The following is a 14937-nucleotide window of genomic DNA, read 5'->3' on the forward strand; positions in this document are numbered from 1 at the left end:
GATAGCCCCCTCCGGTCCGGGGCCGCGCCCCGGAAAAGCGAGGTTTCCGCTGGCTCAGCTGCTGCCGCCGCCGCCGTGGAAAGGACGACGCGGGACAGGAGGGGAGTCAGCCGGCTGCCGCCGGGCCGCAAACTTGAGAGGATCTGGCCGAGGGCGCCAACCGCTGACCCCTCCCCTGAAGAGCGAGGGGCGCGCACGCCCACAGGCCCGCCCGGGGCGCGAGCGCGAGCGCAGCCCCGGCCCCGCCCCTCGGCGCTGGGTGGGGCGGGCGCGGGCCAGGCCTCCCCGCCCCCTCCCCGGACACGCCCACCCAGTGCTTTGGCGGCGCGAGCCGCAACTGGCAGCGGCGGGCGAGCGCGAGGACCGCGCGGCGCGAGGCCTCGCGCGTGCGTGCAGTCTCTCGCTCGCGCGCTCTGGCGGGCGGGCTGAGCAGACGAGTCGAGCCCCCGCCGCAGCCGCAGCCGCCGCCGCCGCCGGAGAAGCCTGTGCGTCCGCTCGGCGTCGCCTGATTCCCGTAACCCCCCGCCTCCCTACCCCCGGCCGGACCATGGCGGAACGTGGAGGGGCGGGCGGTGGTCCCGGAGGCGCCGGGGGCGGCAGTGGCCAGCGGGGCTCTGGGGTCGCCCAGTCTCCGCCGCAGCAGCCACCGCCGCAGCAGCTGCCGCAGCAGCCGACGCCCCCCAAGGTGGCCCAGGCCACCTCGTCGTCCTCGTCCACCTCGGCGGCGGCCGCCTCCTCCTCGTCCTCGTCCACCTCCACCTCCATGGCCGTCGCGGTGGCCTCGGGCTCTGCGACTCCCGGCGGCCCGGGGCCAGGCCGCACCCCCGCCCCCGTGCAGATGAACCTGTACGCCACCTGGGAGGTGGACCGGAGCTCGTCCAGCTGCGTGCCCAGGTGAGCGGCGGGTGGGGGGGACCGGGCCCTCGGGGGTCGCCCAGCCGGGTCTGTGACAGGCCCCCGCCTTCCCATTCCTCCCCGTCCCATCGCCCAAGGGGGCACCCCGACCCTAGATTCCCTTTGGCTGCTTTGCCGCCCGGCCTGGCTCTTGCCTGGCCTCCCGGGACTCCTCCCGAGGGGACCCCGCCCTCTCCTGGCATCCCCACCTTCTGTCTGGGGCCGGGGCCACCCTCTTCCCCTCGCTGAGCTGGGCCTTCTGGACTCTCAGCCCTGGGCCTTCTCTTGTTGATCTGACCGAATCCGGCCTTCCTGTCAGTTTCCCCGTGAAAGTCACAGACTCTTTTCCCGGCCTTGCCAGCTCCCGTGGGCTGTACATATGTTACATAGATGTGGTATGGATCTCTTTAGACATTATTATTTCCCAGTATACTCGGCATGTGTCAAACTCGGTTGTCACCTTCTGCCAGGTAAAGCCCGTATAGTAACCCTTGGCGCTTCTAGTTTGTCTTCAACACACATGTTCATTTGTACTCCGAATACACACATTCTGTCCCGGCCTCTACGTCTTGTAAAAGTCCTATTTAATGTGTCTTCAAGTGTATTTTTCATCCTCTCCTCCCTCCCCACCCCCCAGTAACTGGTCACAACTTCTAGCCCTGCAGGGCTACATAAAATTACTGCCTGTTCCTAAATTCAATCCATTCCTCTGTCTGTTGGAACCATCTGGGGACTTTCTCCTTCCATTGGTAAAATATACCTGAGTTTGGGATATTTTCTGTTTCTGTATTGGCAAGGCAGTCTTTCTCAAACTCTTTGGGGAGAGTGTGCAACATCCTACAGTTTACCCCTTGAATAGACACTGTGAAGCTGGTTTCACCCAGGAAGCCCAGAGAAGTGCCTGGAGGTGGTCTTTTTTGTCACCTGTAAACTGAGTTGATTCTGTTGTCTTGGAGTCTGGCTGGCTCCTTACTCTGTCAGCCCTGTCTTGGGCAGATGGACGTGTTGGGGGAGAAGAAGATCATATGGCAAAATAGACAACAATAGTTGGGGTTGGGGAGCATTGTCTGGTTACATCTTCAACTCTTTATTTTTCTCCATGCCTCCCCCTTTATTTTGAATTGTTTCATGCATGCAAAATTATATATGTCCTAGAAAGGATTGTAAATAAAAATGACAAGAAGTACATCTCTGTACTTGACTCAGCTTGAGAAAGAGCATTACAATTGTGTTGAAGCCCTCGGGGTGCCACTTCCTGACCACATCCCCTTCTTCCCCCTACAAAGGTAAACATTATTCTGAATTGTGTGTCTATCATTTCCCTGTCTTATAAAATTAGTTTTACTGACATATGTGCATCTCTAAGCTATGTTTTTTAGTTGTGGATGTTTTTGGAAGTTTATATAAATGCTATCATACTGTATGTGTTCTGTGGCCTATTTGTGTGTGTGTGTGTGTGTTTAAACTCAACATTAAGTTCGTGAGAATCAGTGTTGTATGGTGGCTCTAAATATTTTCACTAATGGGTAGAATTTCACTGTATGAATATATCATAAAGCTCCTTTTGATGAACATTTGGGTTGTTTCCTGTTTGTTAATACAAACAGTAATGCTGTAAATATTTTCGTCCAGGACTCTTGGTGCTCCTTGCAAAAGTTTCTTTAGGATGTCTTTACACGTAGGGGTGGAATTGCTGTTTGAGGGATATACGTCTGGAACATTTTTAGATAATGCTGAATTGTTTTCCATTAGCCCCCCTCTACTCTTCGTGTCCCTTGTGTTTCAGCATTCACTTCACTGATTTATACTTTCTTTTTTCTCTGTCCTTTCTTCAGGGTAATCAGGAGCCACATTAGTTTAGTTAGGTTTGGCCAGTACCCTAACACACACCAGACGCAACTGGGAGTTTAGTATGTGGTGGTTTTCCTCTCTTGGTCCTAAGCAGGCCTGCCGTTCTCTTTCTGTACAGGCCCATCTATAGTTGAAATATTCTCATCTACTTCTTTCAAACATAAAAGCACTGGGTCCTTTCCTCCATGGGTCCAGTGTTAGTAATGCATGCTTGCCTGTTCTTCCGTCACATCCATCACTGTTTGACTGGTGACATTTGGACAGCTGCCTTCTCTAGCTTGTTAGATCAGAAAGGCGTGAGCCTACTGGCAAGAAGCTGCTGTGCAACCGAGGGGGATAAATAAAATCACTGATGGCTGTTGATTTCCAGTCTGTCCCTATTGGTCACTGAAAGGTCCACACAATAAATGATTAGCCAAAGAAACAGCCAGGCATACTGATCAAATCAGTCATTGTTATGTTGACTTGGTGTGAGAGCCTTAGACTGTCTTGTTGTTTTCACCTGCAGGGAGCATGCAGTTCTGTCATGTCTACCAACCAATCTTTGGGATTGTCAGCTGTCCTGCTCTGACTTTTTTTTTAACCGGCACCCTTGTGCCTCCCAGCTCTTTGTGGAACACTTGTGCTCTTTGGAGCAGGCTGTTTTATCTGCAGGATGGAAAATAACACCCTGTGGGGAGAAAATGGCCTGCTATTGGCCCTTCCAGTGATTAGAGTCATCCAGTTAATTTGAGGTCTCCTTGGTATGCTTGTTCACGTTGTTTGGAATGTATTGGCAGCGAGCACTCTGTATACAGCACGCTGAGTATCGTCTAGGATTAACATTCTTGTCTTGTATAACTCAAATGAGACACAAATGTATGATTTATATGCACTTGAGAAATGCAAGCATGATCGTATGATCTAAGGTTGGATATGTATAAAATGTCCTGGGATTCAGTCTTGTGAAATTGTCATCCTCTTCCCAGTGCAGAGAAACGAGTTGAAAAGTCGAGTGTTAGGAAGGTCATGCTCCTTTTCTTGATCCCTGTAGAAATATAATTTACTTTCGGAAAAAAAACCCAAACTTTCTCCTTTATTAGATGTTTAAATAAAGTTGTTGTTTCTCAGGTATGTACTTTGCTCTGACTTAACAGCTACTAAATTCTCTCAGAATCCACAGTATTTTTTTTTTTACTTTTTATGAATGAAGAGCATACCTATAGTTGGCTTTAAAATAACGAAATTGTTCTTTTCATTGCCATTTTTACCAGCATTTTTTTAAAATAAAAAGATGGTTTTTTTCCTGATAGTAGATTTTTATTCTCACAAGGAATTTCAAAATTTTAACTGAAATATAATTTAACTGAAATATAGTTGACATACAATATTATGTTGGTTTAATTTGCATTTGATTTGACATTTGCATACATTATGAAATGATCACCACGGTAAGTCTAGTAACCATCTGTCCCCACACCAAGTTATTACAGTATTATTGACCATATTCCTTATGCTGTACATTACATCCCTATGGCTTAAAATAAAAAGATCAATACACGTCCATGATTAGAAATTCAAGCAGTACAGAAAGATGGAAATGGTAAAGGAAAGCCCCAGCCCTGTGTCTCTTCTCACTCCCCAGAGGTAATCATTGTGAAATACAGTTGGCTGTTGAGATTCTGTCACCAGCAGGTAGGTCTGTTACAGTTCCATTATGAAATTCACGGCTTTGGAAGTTGACGCTATTTTCCCTCCACACTAAGGAGTGCTCCCTTGTCTGTGGTCCAGAGTATGGACGGTGGTGTGGCGCTGTCGTAGGCACCAGGTGGCAAGATGCTTGATGTTAAAGGAAGGGTTCTAGAGTCTCATTGACCCCTTCTCTTTGGTCTTTGTATGGTGACATTTCCCTTGATGTTCTTTTCTCTTTTTGAGTTGCTTAAGCAGGAGAGACTGAAAAATTATTCAATTTCCTAAGTGTACAAAATTTCCTCAGGGGTGTAAAACTGACTATCAGGAGACAAAATGTGCTCTGCTCTATCACCCACTAACTGTATCACGTTTGTCTTTGAGTACAGAGCACATTTGCATATCCTTATCTCTGTGTGTGCTTAGGGAAGGAGTTCAGTGGTTATCAGTCACATTTCTCCTTTAGACCACATTTGGAAAAAAGAAAAAAAAGGGAGGTGGCCATGGCCAAGATTGTGTGACTGTCCTGCAATAGAAGTGTTAATTTCATGAAGGCACTTGAGGCCAGTTACCCCTCTAACCCTGAAAGCACTGGGCAAGCCAGGATGTATTGCTGTATGTGCTTCCTGTGTGCTAGGGCAAACTCTCCCACACCTCAGCGTTTTCATCCATTGGTTGGGAATACTTTTACTTACTATTCCATTCCAAGATGTGGGTGAAATAAATATAAAATAGCACCTATAGATCCACAGGAGAAAGTACTTCTTAAATGAGATATAAAGTAAATGTAATTGATCAAATAAGAGAGAGCTGTTGAACTTTCTTTTATTTCCCTAGCGTTAAAAGTCTTGGAAGCTTATTTGTGTCTTAGAAGATTTGAATTTCACATTGTGAGTGTTGTAATAGAATATGCTCTCTATCGGAGTAATATAATCCACCGTCCCTGTGGAAGCTCAGATTCCTTAAGTCAGAAAGAGAATGACTTTCACAGAGTCTGTCTTACATGTATTGATTTACAGATCTTTTGGACACATTAGTGGTTATGTGATTTCCTTTTAAGCTAGATTTCCAATTTCTTAGCTGAGCCAATAAGCTGCCACTGTTATTACGGTTGGTGCCGGCTCTGTGTGCACCAGGGAGGTGCAAGCCAGAAAGTGTTTGGGCTGTGTCTTTTCACTGCTTCACCCCAGGAGGCTTGTCCTGTTTTGGCCCGGACTTGAAGGCTCCGTGGGTCCTCTGAAATTTGGAGTCGGCTTGGCTTGGACCTGTGGTGTCACATTCTGGGAGTACTTTGGGAATCCAGGGAAGCTGTGGGAATGATTGCAAGAGTTGGTCTTTTTCCAGTGTGAGTTCGGAGTGGTATTAAGGGCTCTTGAGAAAAGACAGAGTTTGAAGTTGGCCTTAAAATGTCTTTCAGAGCCCACTGGGCTGGAATTGAGCAAGGCGGTTTGGTTCTAGCTCGGCGAGCCCTGACGCAGTCCTCCCTTCTCCAGGCCTAATGAAAGGAATAACCAGCATAACTTCAGAGGGCTTTAGGGAACCAATGTGTGTGCCTGGGCGCCAACTCTGGAGTCATTCACAGGGCAGTTATCTGATTAGAAAGCCTGCTGGACCTGCTTTCCCTTTTACGTTATTACAAACCAGAGAATAGCTGTAGTCACAGCTCAGGGAGCCACTTAGGCAGACATGTGCCTGGCCTCTACCTTGGGTAGCGCAGTAGAGAAGGCCAGTAAAAGATGATGTATTGTTGCTGAGCTTCTATATCTTCTAGAAAACAGTTACTTAAAACATTTTGTTTTGACATTCAATTATGTCTTAAGATCATAGGCTATTTCATCTTTAAAGCTGTGCTGTTCAATACAGTAGCCACTAGCCACATGTGGCTGTTTAAATATTAATTAAAATTGAATGAAATTTAAAATTCTCTTCCTTAGTTGCACTGGCCACATTTCATTTCACACCAGTCACATGTGGCTGGTGGCTGCCATATTGGACAGGGCAGATCTAGAACATTTCCAGGACCACAGAAAGTTCTGTTAGATAACACTGTCTTAGAGAGAATATTGCCTAAGTATGGGCATTTCTGGTATTAATATTTATGGCTTCTCCTTATTTGTTTAATTAGACTGAGTACTCAGTCTGTCCTCTTCCAAGTTATTTTAAAATGTTCCCTTTCTTCGCTATTCCAAGGGCCCATTAGTTTTCTTTTGTTAGTTTTCCCCCTTTAAGTGTTGTTACCTTCTAGTCTGCTCACTTCCTCCTGGAGGGAATTAGCTTCCTGGTGCTTCCCTGTCATATGTTTCTCACAATTTTAGGTCTTAGTCAATATCTACAGAGAAAACTGTCTGGAGGCGTTCACTCCAAAATGGTTTTGGATGGTAGGATTATGTGTGATACTAATTTTTGTCCTTGTGTATTTTTTGGTGATTTCCAGACTTTCTATAACAGACATGTATTACAGAAAAGACCAGTAAATGTTGTTTTAAAAATATATATTTAGGGACTTCCCTGGTGGCGCAGTGGTTAAGACTCCACCCTCCCAACGCAGGGAGCCTGGGTTCAATCCCTGGTCAGGGAACTAGATCTCACATGCATCCCACCTGCTGCAACTAAGACCCAGTGCAACCAAATAAATGAGTAAATATTAAAATAAAAAAGTATATATATATATATATATATATATATATATATATATATATATATATATATTTAAAGAAGCATATCAACTCTTCTCGGTTGTATACGTACCTCAAAGGAGGGAACCTTACAAATCTTATATCGTGATAAAGATGTAAAAAATAGGATTTATTGACTGGATGACGACATTGGGGGGAGCTGAGGTTTCACTCCACTCACCTTCCTTTCTTGGTTCTAGAGTTGCTTGTTCATCTTTATTGATAGCAAAAATGGTGACTGGAGAATGCTCTAGCCTGCTGCCCACCTCGTGGTGTGTGGATGGTGAGGAACAGGTGAGGAGGGGGCATTGATAGAGGCACATTAGTTATTTGATGTCCGTGTAGCTTCTTTTATTTTATTTTTATTTTTTGTTTTTGGCCACACTGTGCGGCATGCGGGATCTTAGTTCCCTGACCAGGAATCGAACCTGCGCCCCCTGCATTGGGTGCGCTGAGTCTTAACCACTGGACTGCCAGGAAAGTCCCATGTAGCTTCTTTCAGATTGTAAAGTTTTTAAATACATTAAAGGTCAGAATATCTGAGTTTAGTTCTAGCTTCACCAATTTTTCTGACCCCGAGTACTGTTCTTCCTCTTTTCTCCTTGGAAGTAATGATCCTCCACGACTCCCAGATGAACCTGTGTTTCATTCATCCTTTCAGCACTTTCAGTTCTGTAAACAGAGGCACTAGGTAATATCCAGAGCCTATTTTGGCAAAAAAATTTTTTAGAACTGTGACAGACCTCTTAGTAGTTACACTGTGAGTGGCTTACCCTGTATGTTTTTTTAGTGACCTGGTGCAGGTATAGGTAGGCGTGAAAGGAGTGATGTTTTAAAACTTGGTTCCTATTACAGCACCTGCTCCTGTCTTCTTAGTCTGCAGACTCCTCCGAATGGCAGTCTGCCTCTCAGAGCAGTATTCCGAGCAAGACTCCCCCCAGGTAACAGTTTGGATGTGGTAAGCGGAATGTTAATTGTCCCTGAGGAAATTTAGTCTGGTTATTGTGCTTAGATGTAGGAAGGTGTTTTTTCTTTACAGTTTTTCTCCAAGACTCTGTGTGTGTGTGTGTGTGTGTGTGTGTGTGTGTGTGTATGTGTCTGGCTTTGAGCTTCCTTTTGTTCCTTTTTTTATAAACGAGACAGAGATTCTTTGTAGTGTTTTTTTTTGTTTTTGTTTTTTTAACAGAAAAGGCTTAGGACATCAGTTGTCATTTATTTGGTCCCTCCTCCCGGACCTTTTCCTGTCTGTTGTTTAGAAACACCAAATGGCTTCAGGGGTTAGATAGTAGCTTTTTCCTCCCATGTCTGTGATTTACGGTGCCTGGAAAGCACATCGCACTCCCTCATGTGTAATTCTACCCATCCTCTGCGACCCTGATCTCCTCCCAGAAGGTAACCACTAGTAGCAGTTCAGAGTGGTATGTTAAAATGAAAATCAGATCATGTCACTCCCCTGTTCATAATCTTCCCAATTCATTCATTTAGCAAATGCTTGTAGACCAGCCGGCATGTGCCACAAACAAAATCCTTGATCTCATAAAGTATTCATTCTGTTGGGTGAAGATAAGAGACCCTATGAAATAACTTTTCATCACACTTAGAGTAAAACCCTTTTTATGACTTCGGAGATACTTTGTGGTGGGACTCTTCCCGTGGCTTCCACCTCATTGCTACCATTCTCCCCATGCTCACCTGGCTCTGGGCAAGCTGGGCCTGGGCACGGTCACCCTGCCTTTGGGCTTTTGCACTTGCTGTTCCCTCTACCCGGAATGCTGTGTCCCCAGATCATCGTGTGGCTGGCTCCTGGGTATCATTCAGGTCTCAGCTGACCTGCTGCCTTGGAAATCTTCTCTCACCTGCCCATTCCATTCTGGGAGTTTATAAATCTTCTTCACACCAGTTACCATCATCTGAAATAATCCTGTTCATTACTTTACATAGTAGTTACTTTATAGGTGCTTAATGGATACATTTGTCAATGAACAGTGCCTGTTTATTTGTAAAGTTTATTGAATGAAAATCTATCCTACACAATTCTTTCATACAACAAATATTTTTTGAGTATTTCTATATGCCAAATACTGCTCCAGGTGCTGGGGAACCAGCAGCTGGTTGACGAAGTCCATTCTCTCCTAGAGTGAACATTCTTGTGGAGGGAGACAGATAATAAACACGTAATTAGGTCTATAGTGAATAGTCCGGTGGTGAGTAGTGCCATGGTGAAAAACAAAGCGCAGTGGGGACTTGAGAGGGTTGGGTAGTGTGGTCAGAGAAGGCCTCTGGTGAGGTGCTGTTTGGGCTGATGCCTGCGTGAGGTGAACCAGACTGCTGAGCGTCTGCTGTGTGCACAGCACCTCCGCAGGAAGGGAAGTCAAGGCCCAGGGAGGTGAAGGCAGTTCTGCAGGGCTCCCCAGTTTAGAAGTAGGTGGAGGGCTTCCCTGGTGGCGAAGTGGTTAAGAATCCGCCTGCCAATGCAGGGGACACGGGTTTGAGCCCTGGTCTGGGAAGATCCCACGTGCCATGGAGCAGCTAAGCCCGTGCGCCACAACTACTGAGCCTGCGCTCTAGAGCCCGCGAGCCACAACTACTGAGCCCACGTGCCACAACTACTGAAACCCGTGCGCCTAGAGCCCATGCTTTGCAACAAGAGAAGCCACCGCAATGAGAAGCCCGCGCACTGCAACGAAGAGTAGCCCCTGCTCGCTGCAACTAGAGAAAGCCTGCGCACAGCAATGAAGACCCAACGCAGCCAAAAATAAAATAAATTAATTAATTAAAAACAAACAAACTTGGTGTCCCCTGAGCTCTGTCTGGTTCTCATGGTTGACAAATAATATTTAATGCTTTATACTTTGTAATGTTGGGATTACAGAATGCTGCTTTATTACCAAATTATAGACAGAGGCTTCGTAGCACAGTGGCTACAGGTGTCAGTTCTGGAACCAGTTAGCCAGGATTTTAATCCTGACTCTATTGTTTACTGTTTGAGTGACTTGGGCAAATTACTTAACCTCTCTAATGCTTAATTTTTCTCATCTTGTAAAATGGGCATAATAATTGCCCCTACTGTTCATTTATTATGAGGATTAAGTGAGATTAATACATGTTAAGTGCTTATGTGGCACATAGAAAACACTTAAAAATGTTACTATTACTCTTGCTGTCTTTACTGCCAGCCTAGCTTCTCTGTCTCTCCCCCACACCCCTCGAAAAACTGCTTTCTGTCTAGAATCAGGGCAACCTTGTTTATATTCTGATTTCCTCAGGGGGACCATTACAAGGTCTTGGGTTCACTTTGGCCACAGATCCTGCCAAACCCCAAGCTTAATAGACTAGAAAGTCAAAGGAAAATATTTTGGTTCTCTGAAGCAGTGGCTGGGTCGGGATCCTGTTTCTACATCCTGCCAGCTTATATGAACGGAAGAGATGGTTTAGGCCCGGCCTGCAAACCACAACTTTGTTTTGAGCCAACTTGACTTGACAGCTTCCCTATTCTACCTGCTGACTTCTTTAGCTCTCCTTTGGCAGCCAGAAGAACAACTAAACCGGTTTACAGCTAGCCATTTATCACCAGTAAAAGCTGAGCGACTCCTAGGAAAATCAGGATTTAAACGGAGTTGATCTTTTTTCTCTTTTCTCCTTAAGCTTTCCTTTTTATGTCTCAAACTATAGAAAAACTGTATTCTACTTTTGTAGGAGGACCTGATAATACATTTAAGGCCTATTGTGAAACATTTGGATTTTTGTATACATGTCAGTTTTCTCCTTTAATAAGCACCAAGACTTTTTATCTTCCCATTTTGGTTAGAAACCCGCAAATATATTTATGTGTTTCTGGTTCTTCCTTGAGAATATATAAATAAAACACCGATTTACCTCTTCTCAAGTGTGGATGGTTGTGATGAATGGGACCCTCATGGCGAACATCAGGGCTTGAAATGAAGAGTGTGGACTGGTAACGTGGTGCGTAACTGTTTTTAAAGTCATATGTTTGCTTTTTTAGTTCTGTTTTTGTCTTCTTTTCTCCCTGTTGCTATCAACATGCCTTCTTTCTGCTTTGTTGCTTCTAATATTCCATGAGCTGAAGAATCATATAGTCAAATATGTTAAGAAGGAATGGGCTCTGAATATGAGGCTAAGAGTAATGGACAGTGTAATCTGAGAGCATGAGATCCACAGCAGGGCTGTTTTGCTCACCTCTTGGTCCAGTTTGTGCTCTAGAGGTAGGCTTGCTGGTGAGTTGAGGGTGAGGGTTTAATCTTCTATTACTATTATGGATTAGTAAGTAAAGCCCTATATCTCGTGCTTAGTTAAATCTATTTTGATTACCTCTGGGCAAGTTACTTTTTCTCCTGATTTTTTTTTACAAGTGGGGATACCTTTTTTGGCCTTGTTGATTTGTTATGCAGAGAAACAAAATATTTGTAAAATGTTTGAGCATCTGTATTCATAGAAATCATTACCTTAACATCTTTGGGTAATGGCAGTGAAACTATGAATATGATGGTATGGTATTTGTAGGCCTGATTTACATTAGTCATCATTTACATTGTCTCTGCAAGTAGGTTTTTGTTTCGCACTTTCAGGTCGTATCCAATAGAATGTGGCAGCGTAATCTACCCTAAGTCTGTTGTTTAATAAAATTGTCTCCTCAAAATTAAAATATGTGGAAAGTAGACTACAGCATTCGGTCATCCACACCATGCACTGTTTTTGCTGTGGATGGAAATGAATAAGCAACTCTGGAAACCAGCGTCCTCTGGGAACATAAAAGCTCTGTGGCTATTAATGGATTTAATTGTATTTCCACTCTGCCACCAAGATGTGCAATAAATTGTTTATGCCCTTATCTTTAATGGGGAGAATTGTTCATTAACTGCATATGATATCATTATCCCTTTGTTTTTATTACTTGTAGATAATCCCCTCTATCTTTCCTTTTTTTTAAAAAAAACTTATGAAAAGGAGCAGCTAAAATGTTATTAAACATTGCCCATTAATCTTTTTGGTTGACTTTTCTCTCCATGGAGGAAAAGGGAAGTGTCATCTCACTGGGGAAACAAATGCTTGGGTTGGAAATGGGACATGATCTGAACTAAGATTTGGCGTAGGATTAGTTTGGTGTGCTTTGGACTTAGGCCAGCGATGTGTTTGCGTATGTTCCAGGAGGGCCTCGTTCTCAGGCAGCCTCAGTGATAAACGAGTGCCACGTCTCCGTGTGCTGAGGCGTCGTCTGATTGGAGTCCATTTAAGAGAACGTTGTATAGAACGTTTGTGATGCTGGCTCTATTTGGGTTTGGGTTTCGTTTTGTTTTGCTTTGTTTTGTTTGATGCTCATTCAGGTATTTCCTCCTATTCTTATAATATATCTGGAGGAAAAAAGTCAGCAAGTTGCTATCATCTCTTTAAAACCATGTGCCAAAAATGCTTTGGCTCTAGAATCTGGTTTCTTATTTGGCTTTACCTCACCATGTGGGTCTGCATAAGTCTCTGTGCGTCCTCCTCTCCCTAATAGTAACTTCATTTAGTTGGCAGGTACTCACCGCACAGCAGCCGTATGCCTAGTCACCATTTTAGACACCGAGGAGAGAGTGCGTAATAAAACAGGCAAAATCAAGCTCTCCTGGAGGTTACCTTCTAGGCGCAGAGGGGGCAGCAGACAATAAACAAATGAGTGAGCAAACGGTAGGGTATGTCAGATGGGGACAATTAAAGCAGGAAAGGGGTACACGTGAGGCAGAGAGTGTTACTGTTTTAGAAAAGGTAGTTTAGAAGACGCCAGAGAAGGTGAGTGATCGTGTGGCGCTCACACTTAGGCAAGTCATTAGCGGGAACAGTAAGTGCTAGCAGGTTCCAGGAACATCCAGGAGGCCAGTGGACCGGGGCCGAGTGGACATGGTGGGGAGTAGTGGGAGAGAAAGTCAGAGAAGTGAAGGGACCCGATCTCGTAGGCCAGTGTAGGGCTCTGGCTTTGACCTTCAGTGAGATGAGGAAGCCATTGGGGATTTCGAGCCAGAGAAGAGGCATGGTAATGACTTACATATTAAAATAACCACTGGCCCCTGTGTGTAGCATAGCCCATAGAGAAGGGCAAGGGTGAAAGCAGGGAGTCCAGTTAGGAGTATGAAGATGATGTACTGGGAGCTGATGTTGCCTTCGGCCAGGGTGGTAGAGAAGATGAGAAGTCATCAGAGTCGGGTATAGTCTTTTCAAGCCTAGAGGATTTGCTTATGGGTTACATTTGGGATATGACAAAAGAAAAGGATTCAGGGACGACTTCAAGATTTCATTTAACCTCCTTGTGTCAGTTTTCTGTTTTTCACTAAAAAAATGATAGTGATTGTCATCTCTTTATCATAAGTGACATTATATGAGAATGAGATCTGTGTAACAGAACTCTTCAAAGCTCTTGAGGAAGGTTGTTTGTTTCTATTTTTGCCATTTGTGATTAACTGGGAATAAATTTCCTTGGAGATTTACTGGGCGATGGAATAATCCATAGGTTGGCAACTGATTGTGTTAAAAATCTAGATAAATTCTTTTTTTTATGCTGTAGGCCATGGTGAAGGTGTTGGAGCAGCAGAGTCTCAACGTCCCTAATTATTCTGCTGTCATATTTGCTTGGTCTGATAGCTCCTCTGTGATCCTTACCTATTTGATGGCTTTTGGTGAGGGAGCTCTATTGCAGGGGCCATTAACAGCCATAGCACCTACCCTTTGTCACTAACCCAGTGGAACTGAAAAATGAAAAACATCTGTTTTTTTTTTAAATGACTGGTTTGCTACAGCAGACAGCCTGTCTGTGCTGCCTAGGAGCTGCTCTATAAGGAGGAATCCTGCTGCAGAATGATCTAATTTGTGTAATCTTGAAGGTGGAGCTATTTTTGAAAGAGAACAGAAAAATAATGGAACCCTTTGCTTGTGAATGCCAAGCTGGATCTTACCGACTTAAAAGGAAAAGGGCTCAGTTAGATCTTGTAGTTTGAACTCTAATTTCCCTCTTGTCCTGCTCACCAGGTCTAGGTAGAATTTATAATAGATATATTTAGGTAATTGCTCTTGAAAATGGTAGCTGGGTTTTTCTTTTCCTTTTATCAAAAACATTTTAGATAAATATATTACTTGTGATTTGGATAATGTGAGTAGCATAGAAGAGCAGTTACCAAATTCAAGAATTAGAGTTCTCTTTACAGTTATTTGATAGACTGATGGTCTGTAACTGGTTCTCAAAAGTATCAGATTTTATGGCCCCTTTTCTATTGTGAAATGAAATTCCCGGATAATCAGATTTACCAGCATGTCTACAATGTCTTAACTGCAATATAAAGGAAAAATAAAAGGAAAGCTGTTTGTAATACAATATGTATTTCTATATGTAAATTCTCAGAAGACATGTGTAAGTGTTCACAGCACATTAGAAGCCATAGCTGTCAGGTGCTTGCAGGTACACATCGCCTTATCTCTGTGGATATGGCTCCCATAAATAGAGACTGATACAGGTGTACTGCGTGGGTGCCTCATGATACGTGGCAGTGCCATCGGTGATACAGTTTTCTAAAATGGTGGATAAATCTTCATCAAATTCTACACAAAACAAAATATAGTCTTTTCTCTGTTTACTGTAGTTACATTAGTTACATTCCTGGAAAATCCACTGTATATTGATTGGTGAAAAAATCAATTAAGTTTCTATATAAAATCTATTTAAATCTAGGCTTAGAACATTATAAGCTGCTTTTTATTTACATACGTTTGTGTCTGGCATGACCAAGGCAAATTTATTAGGAAGCTAATGAAACTTAAGTTTCAAGGTCCTTTTTTTTTTATAGTAATCTTTTATTTATTTATT

At 44.0% G+C, this 14937-nt stretch overlaps 1 protein-coding gene across 1 annotated transcript in view; it reads left to right on the forward strand.

Annotated features, from left to right (window-relative positions):
- Positions 1-332: 332 nt before the first annotated feature.
- PACS1 (phosphofurin acidic cluster sorting protein 1) overlaps positions 333-14937 on the forward strand; it is a 153842-nt gene continuing 139237 nt past the window's right edge. The window contains exon 1 of the mRNA XM_068554993.1: positions 333-894. Coding sequence (XP_068411094.1) covers positions 548-894 — 347 coding nt within the window. The 5' untranslated portion in view covers positions 333-547. The remainder of the gene's footprint in view (positions 895-14937) is intronic.

The sequence above is a fragment of the Eschrichtius robustus genome, chromosome 11 (genome assembly GCF_028021215.1).
Source record: "Eschrichtius robustus isolate mEscRob2 chromosome 11, mEscRob2.pri, whole genome shotgun sequence".
In the NCBI taxonomy this organism is placed as follows: Eukaryota; Metazoa; Chordata; class Mammalia; order Artiodactyla; family Eschrichtiidae; genus Eschrichtius; species Eschrichtius robustus.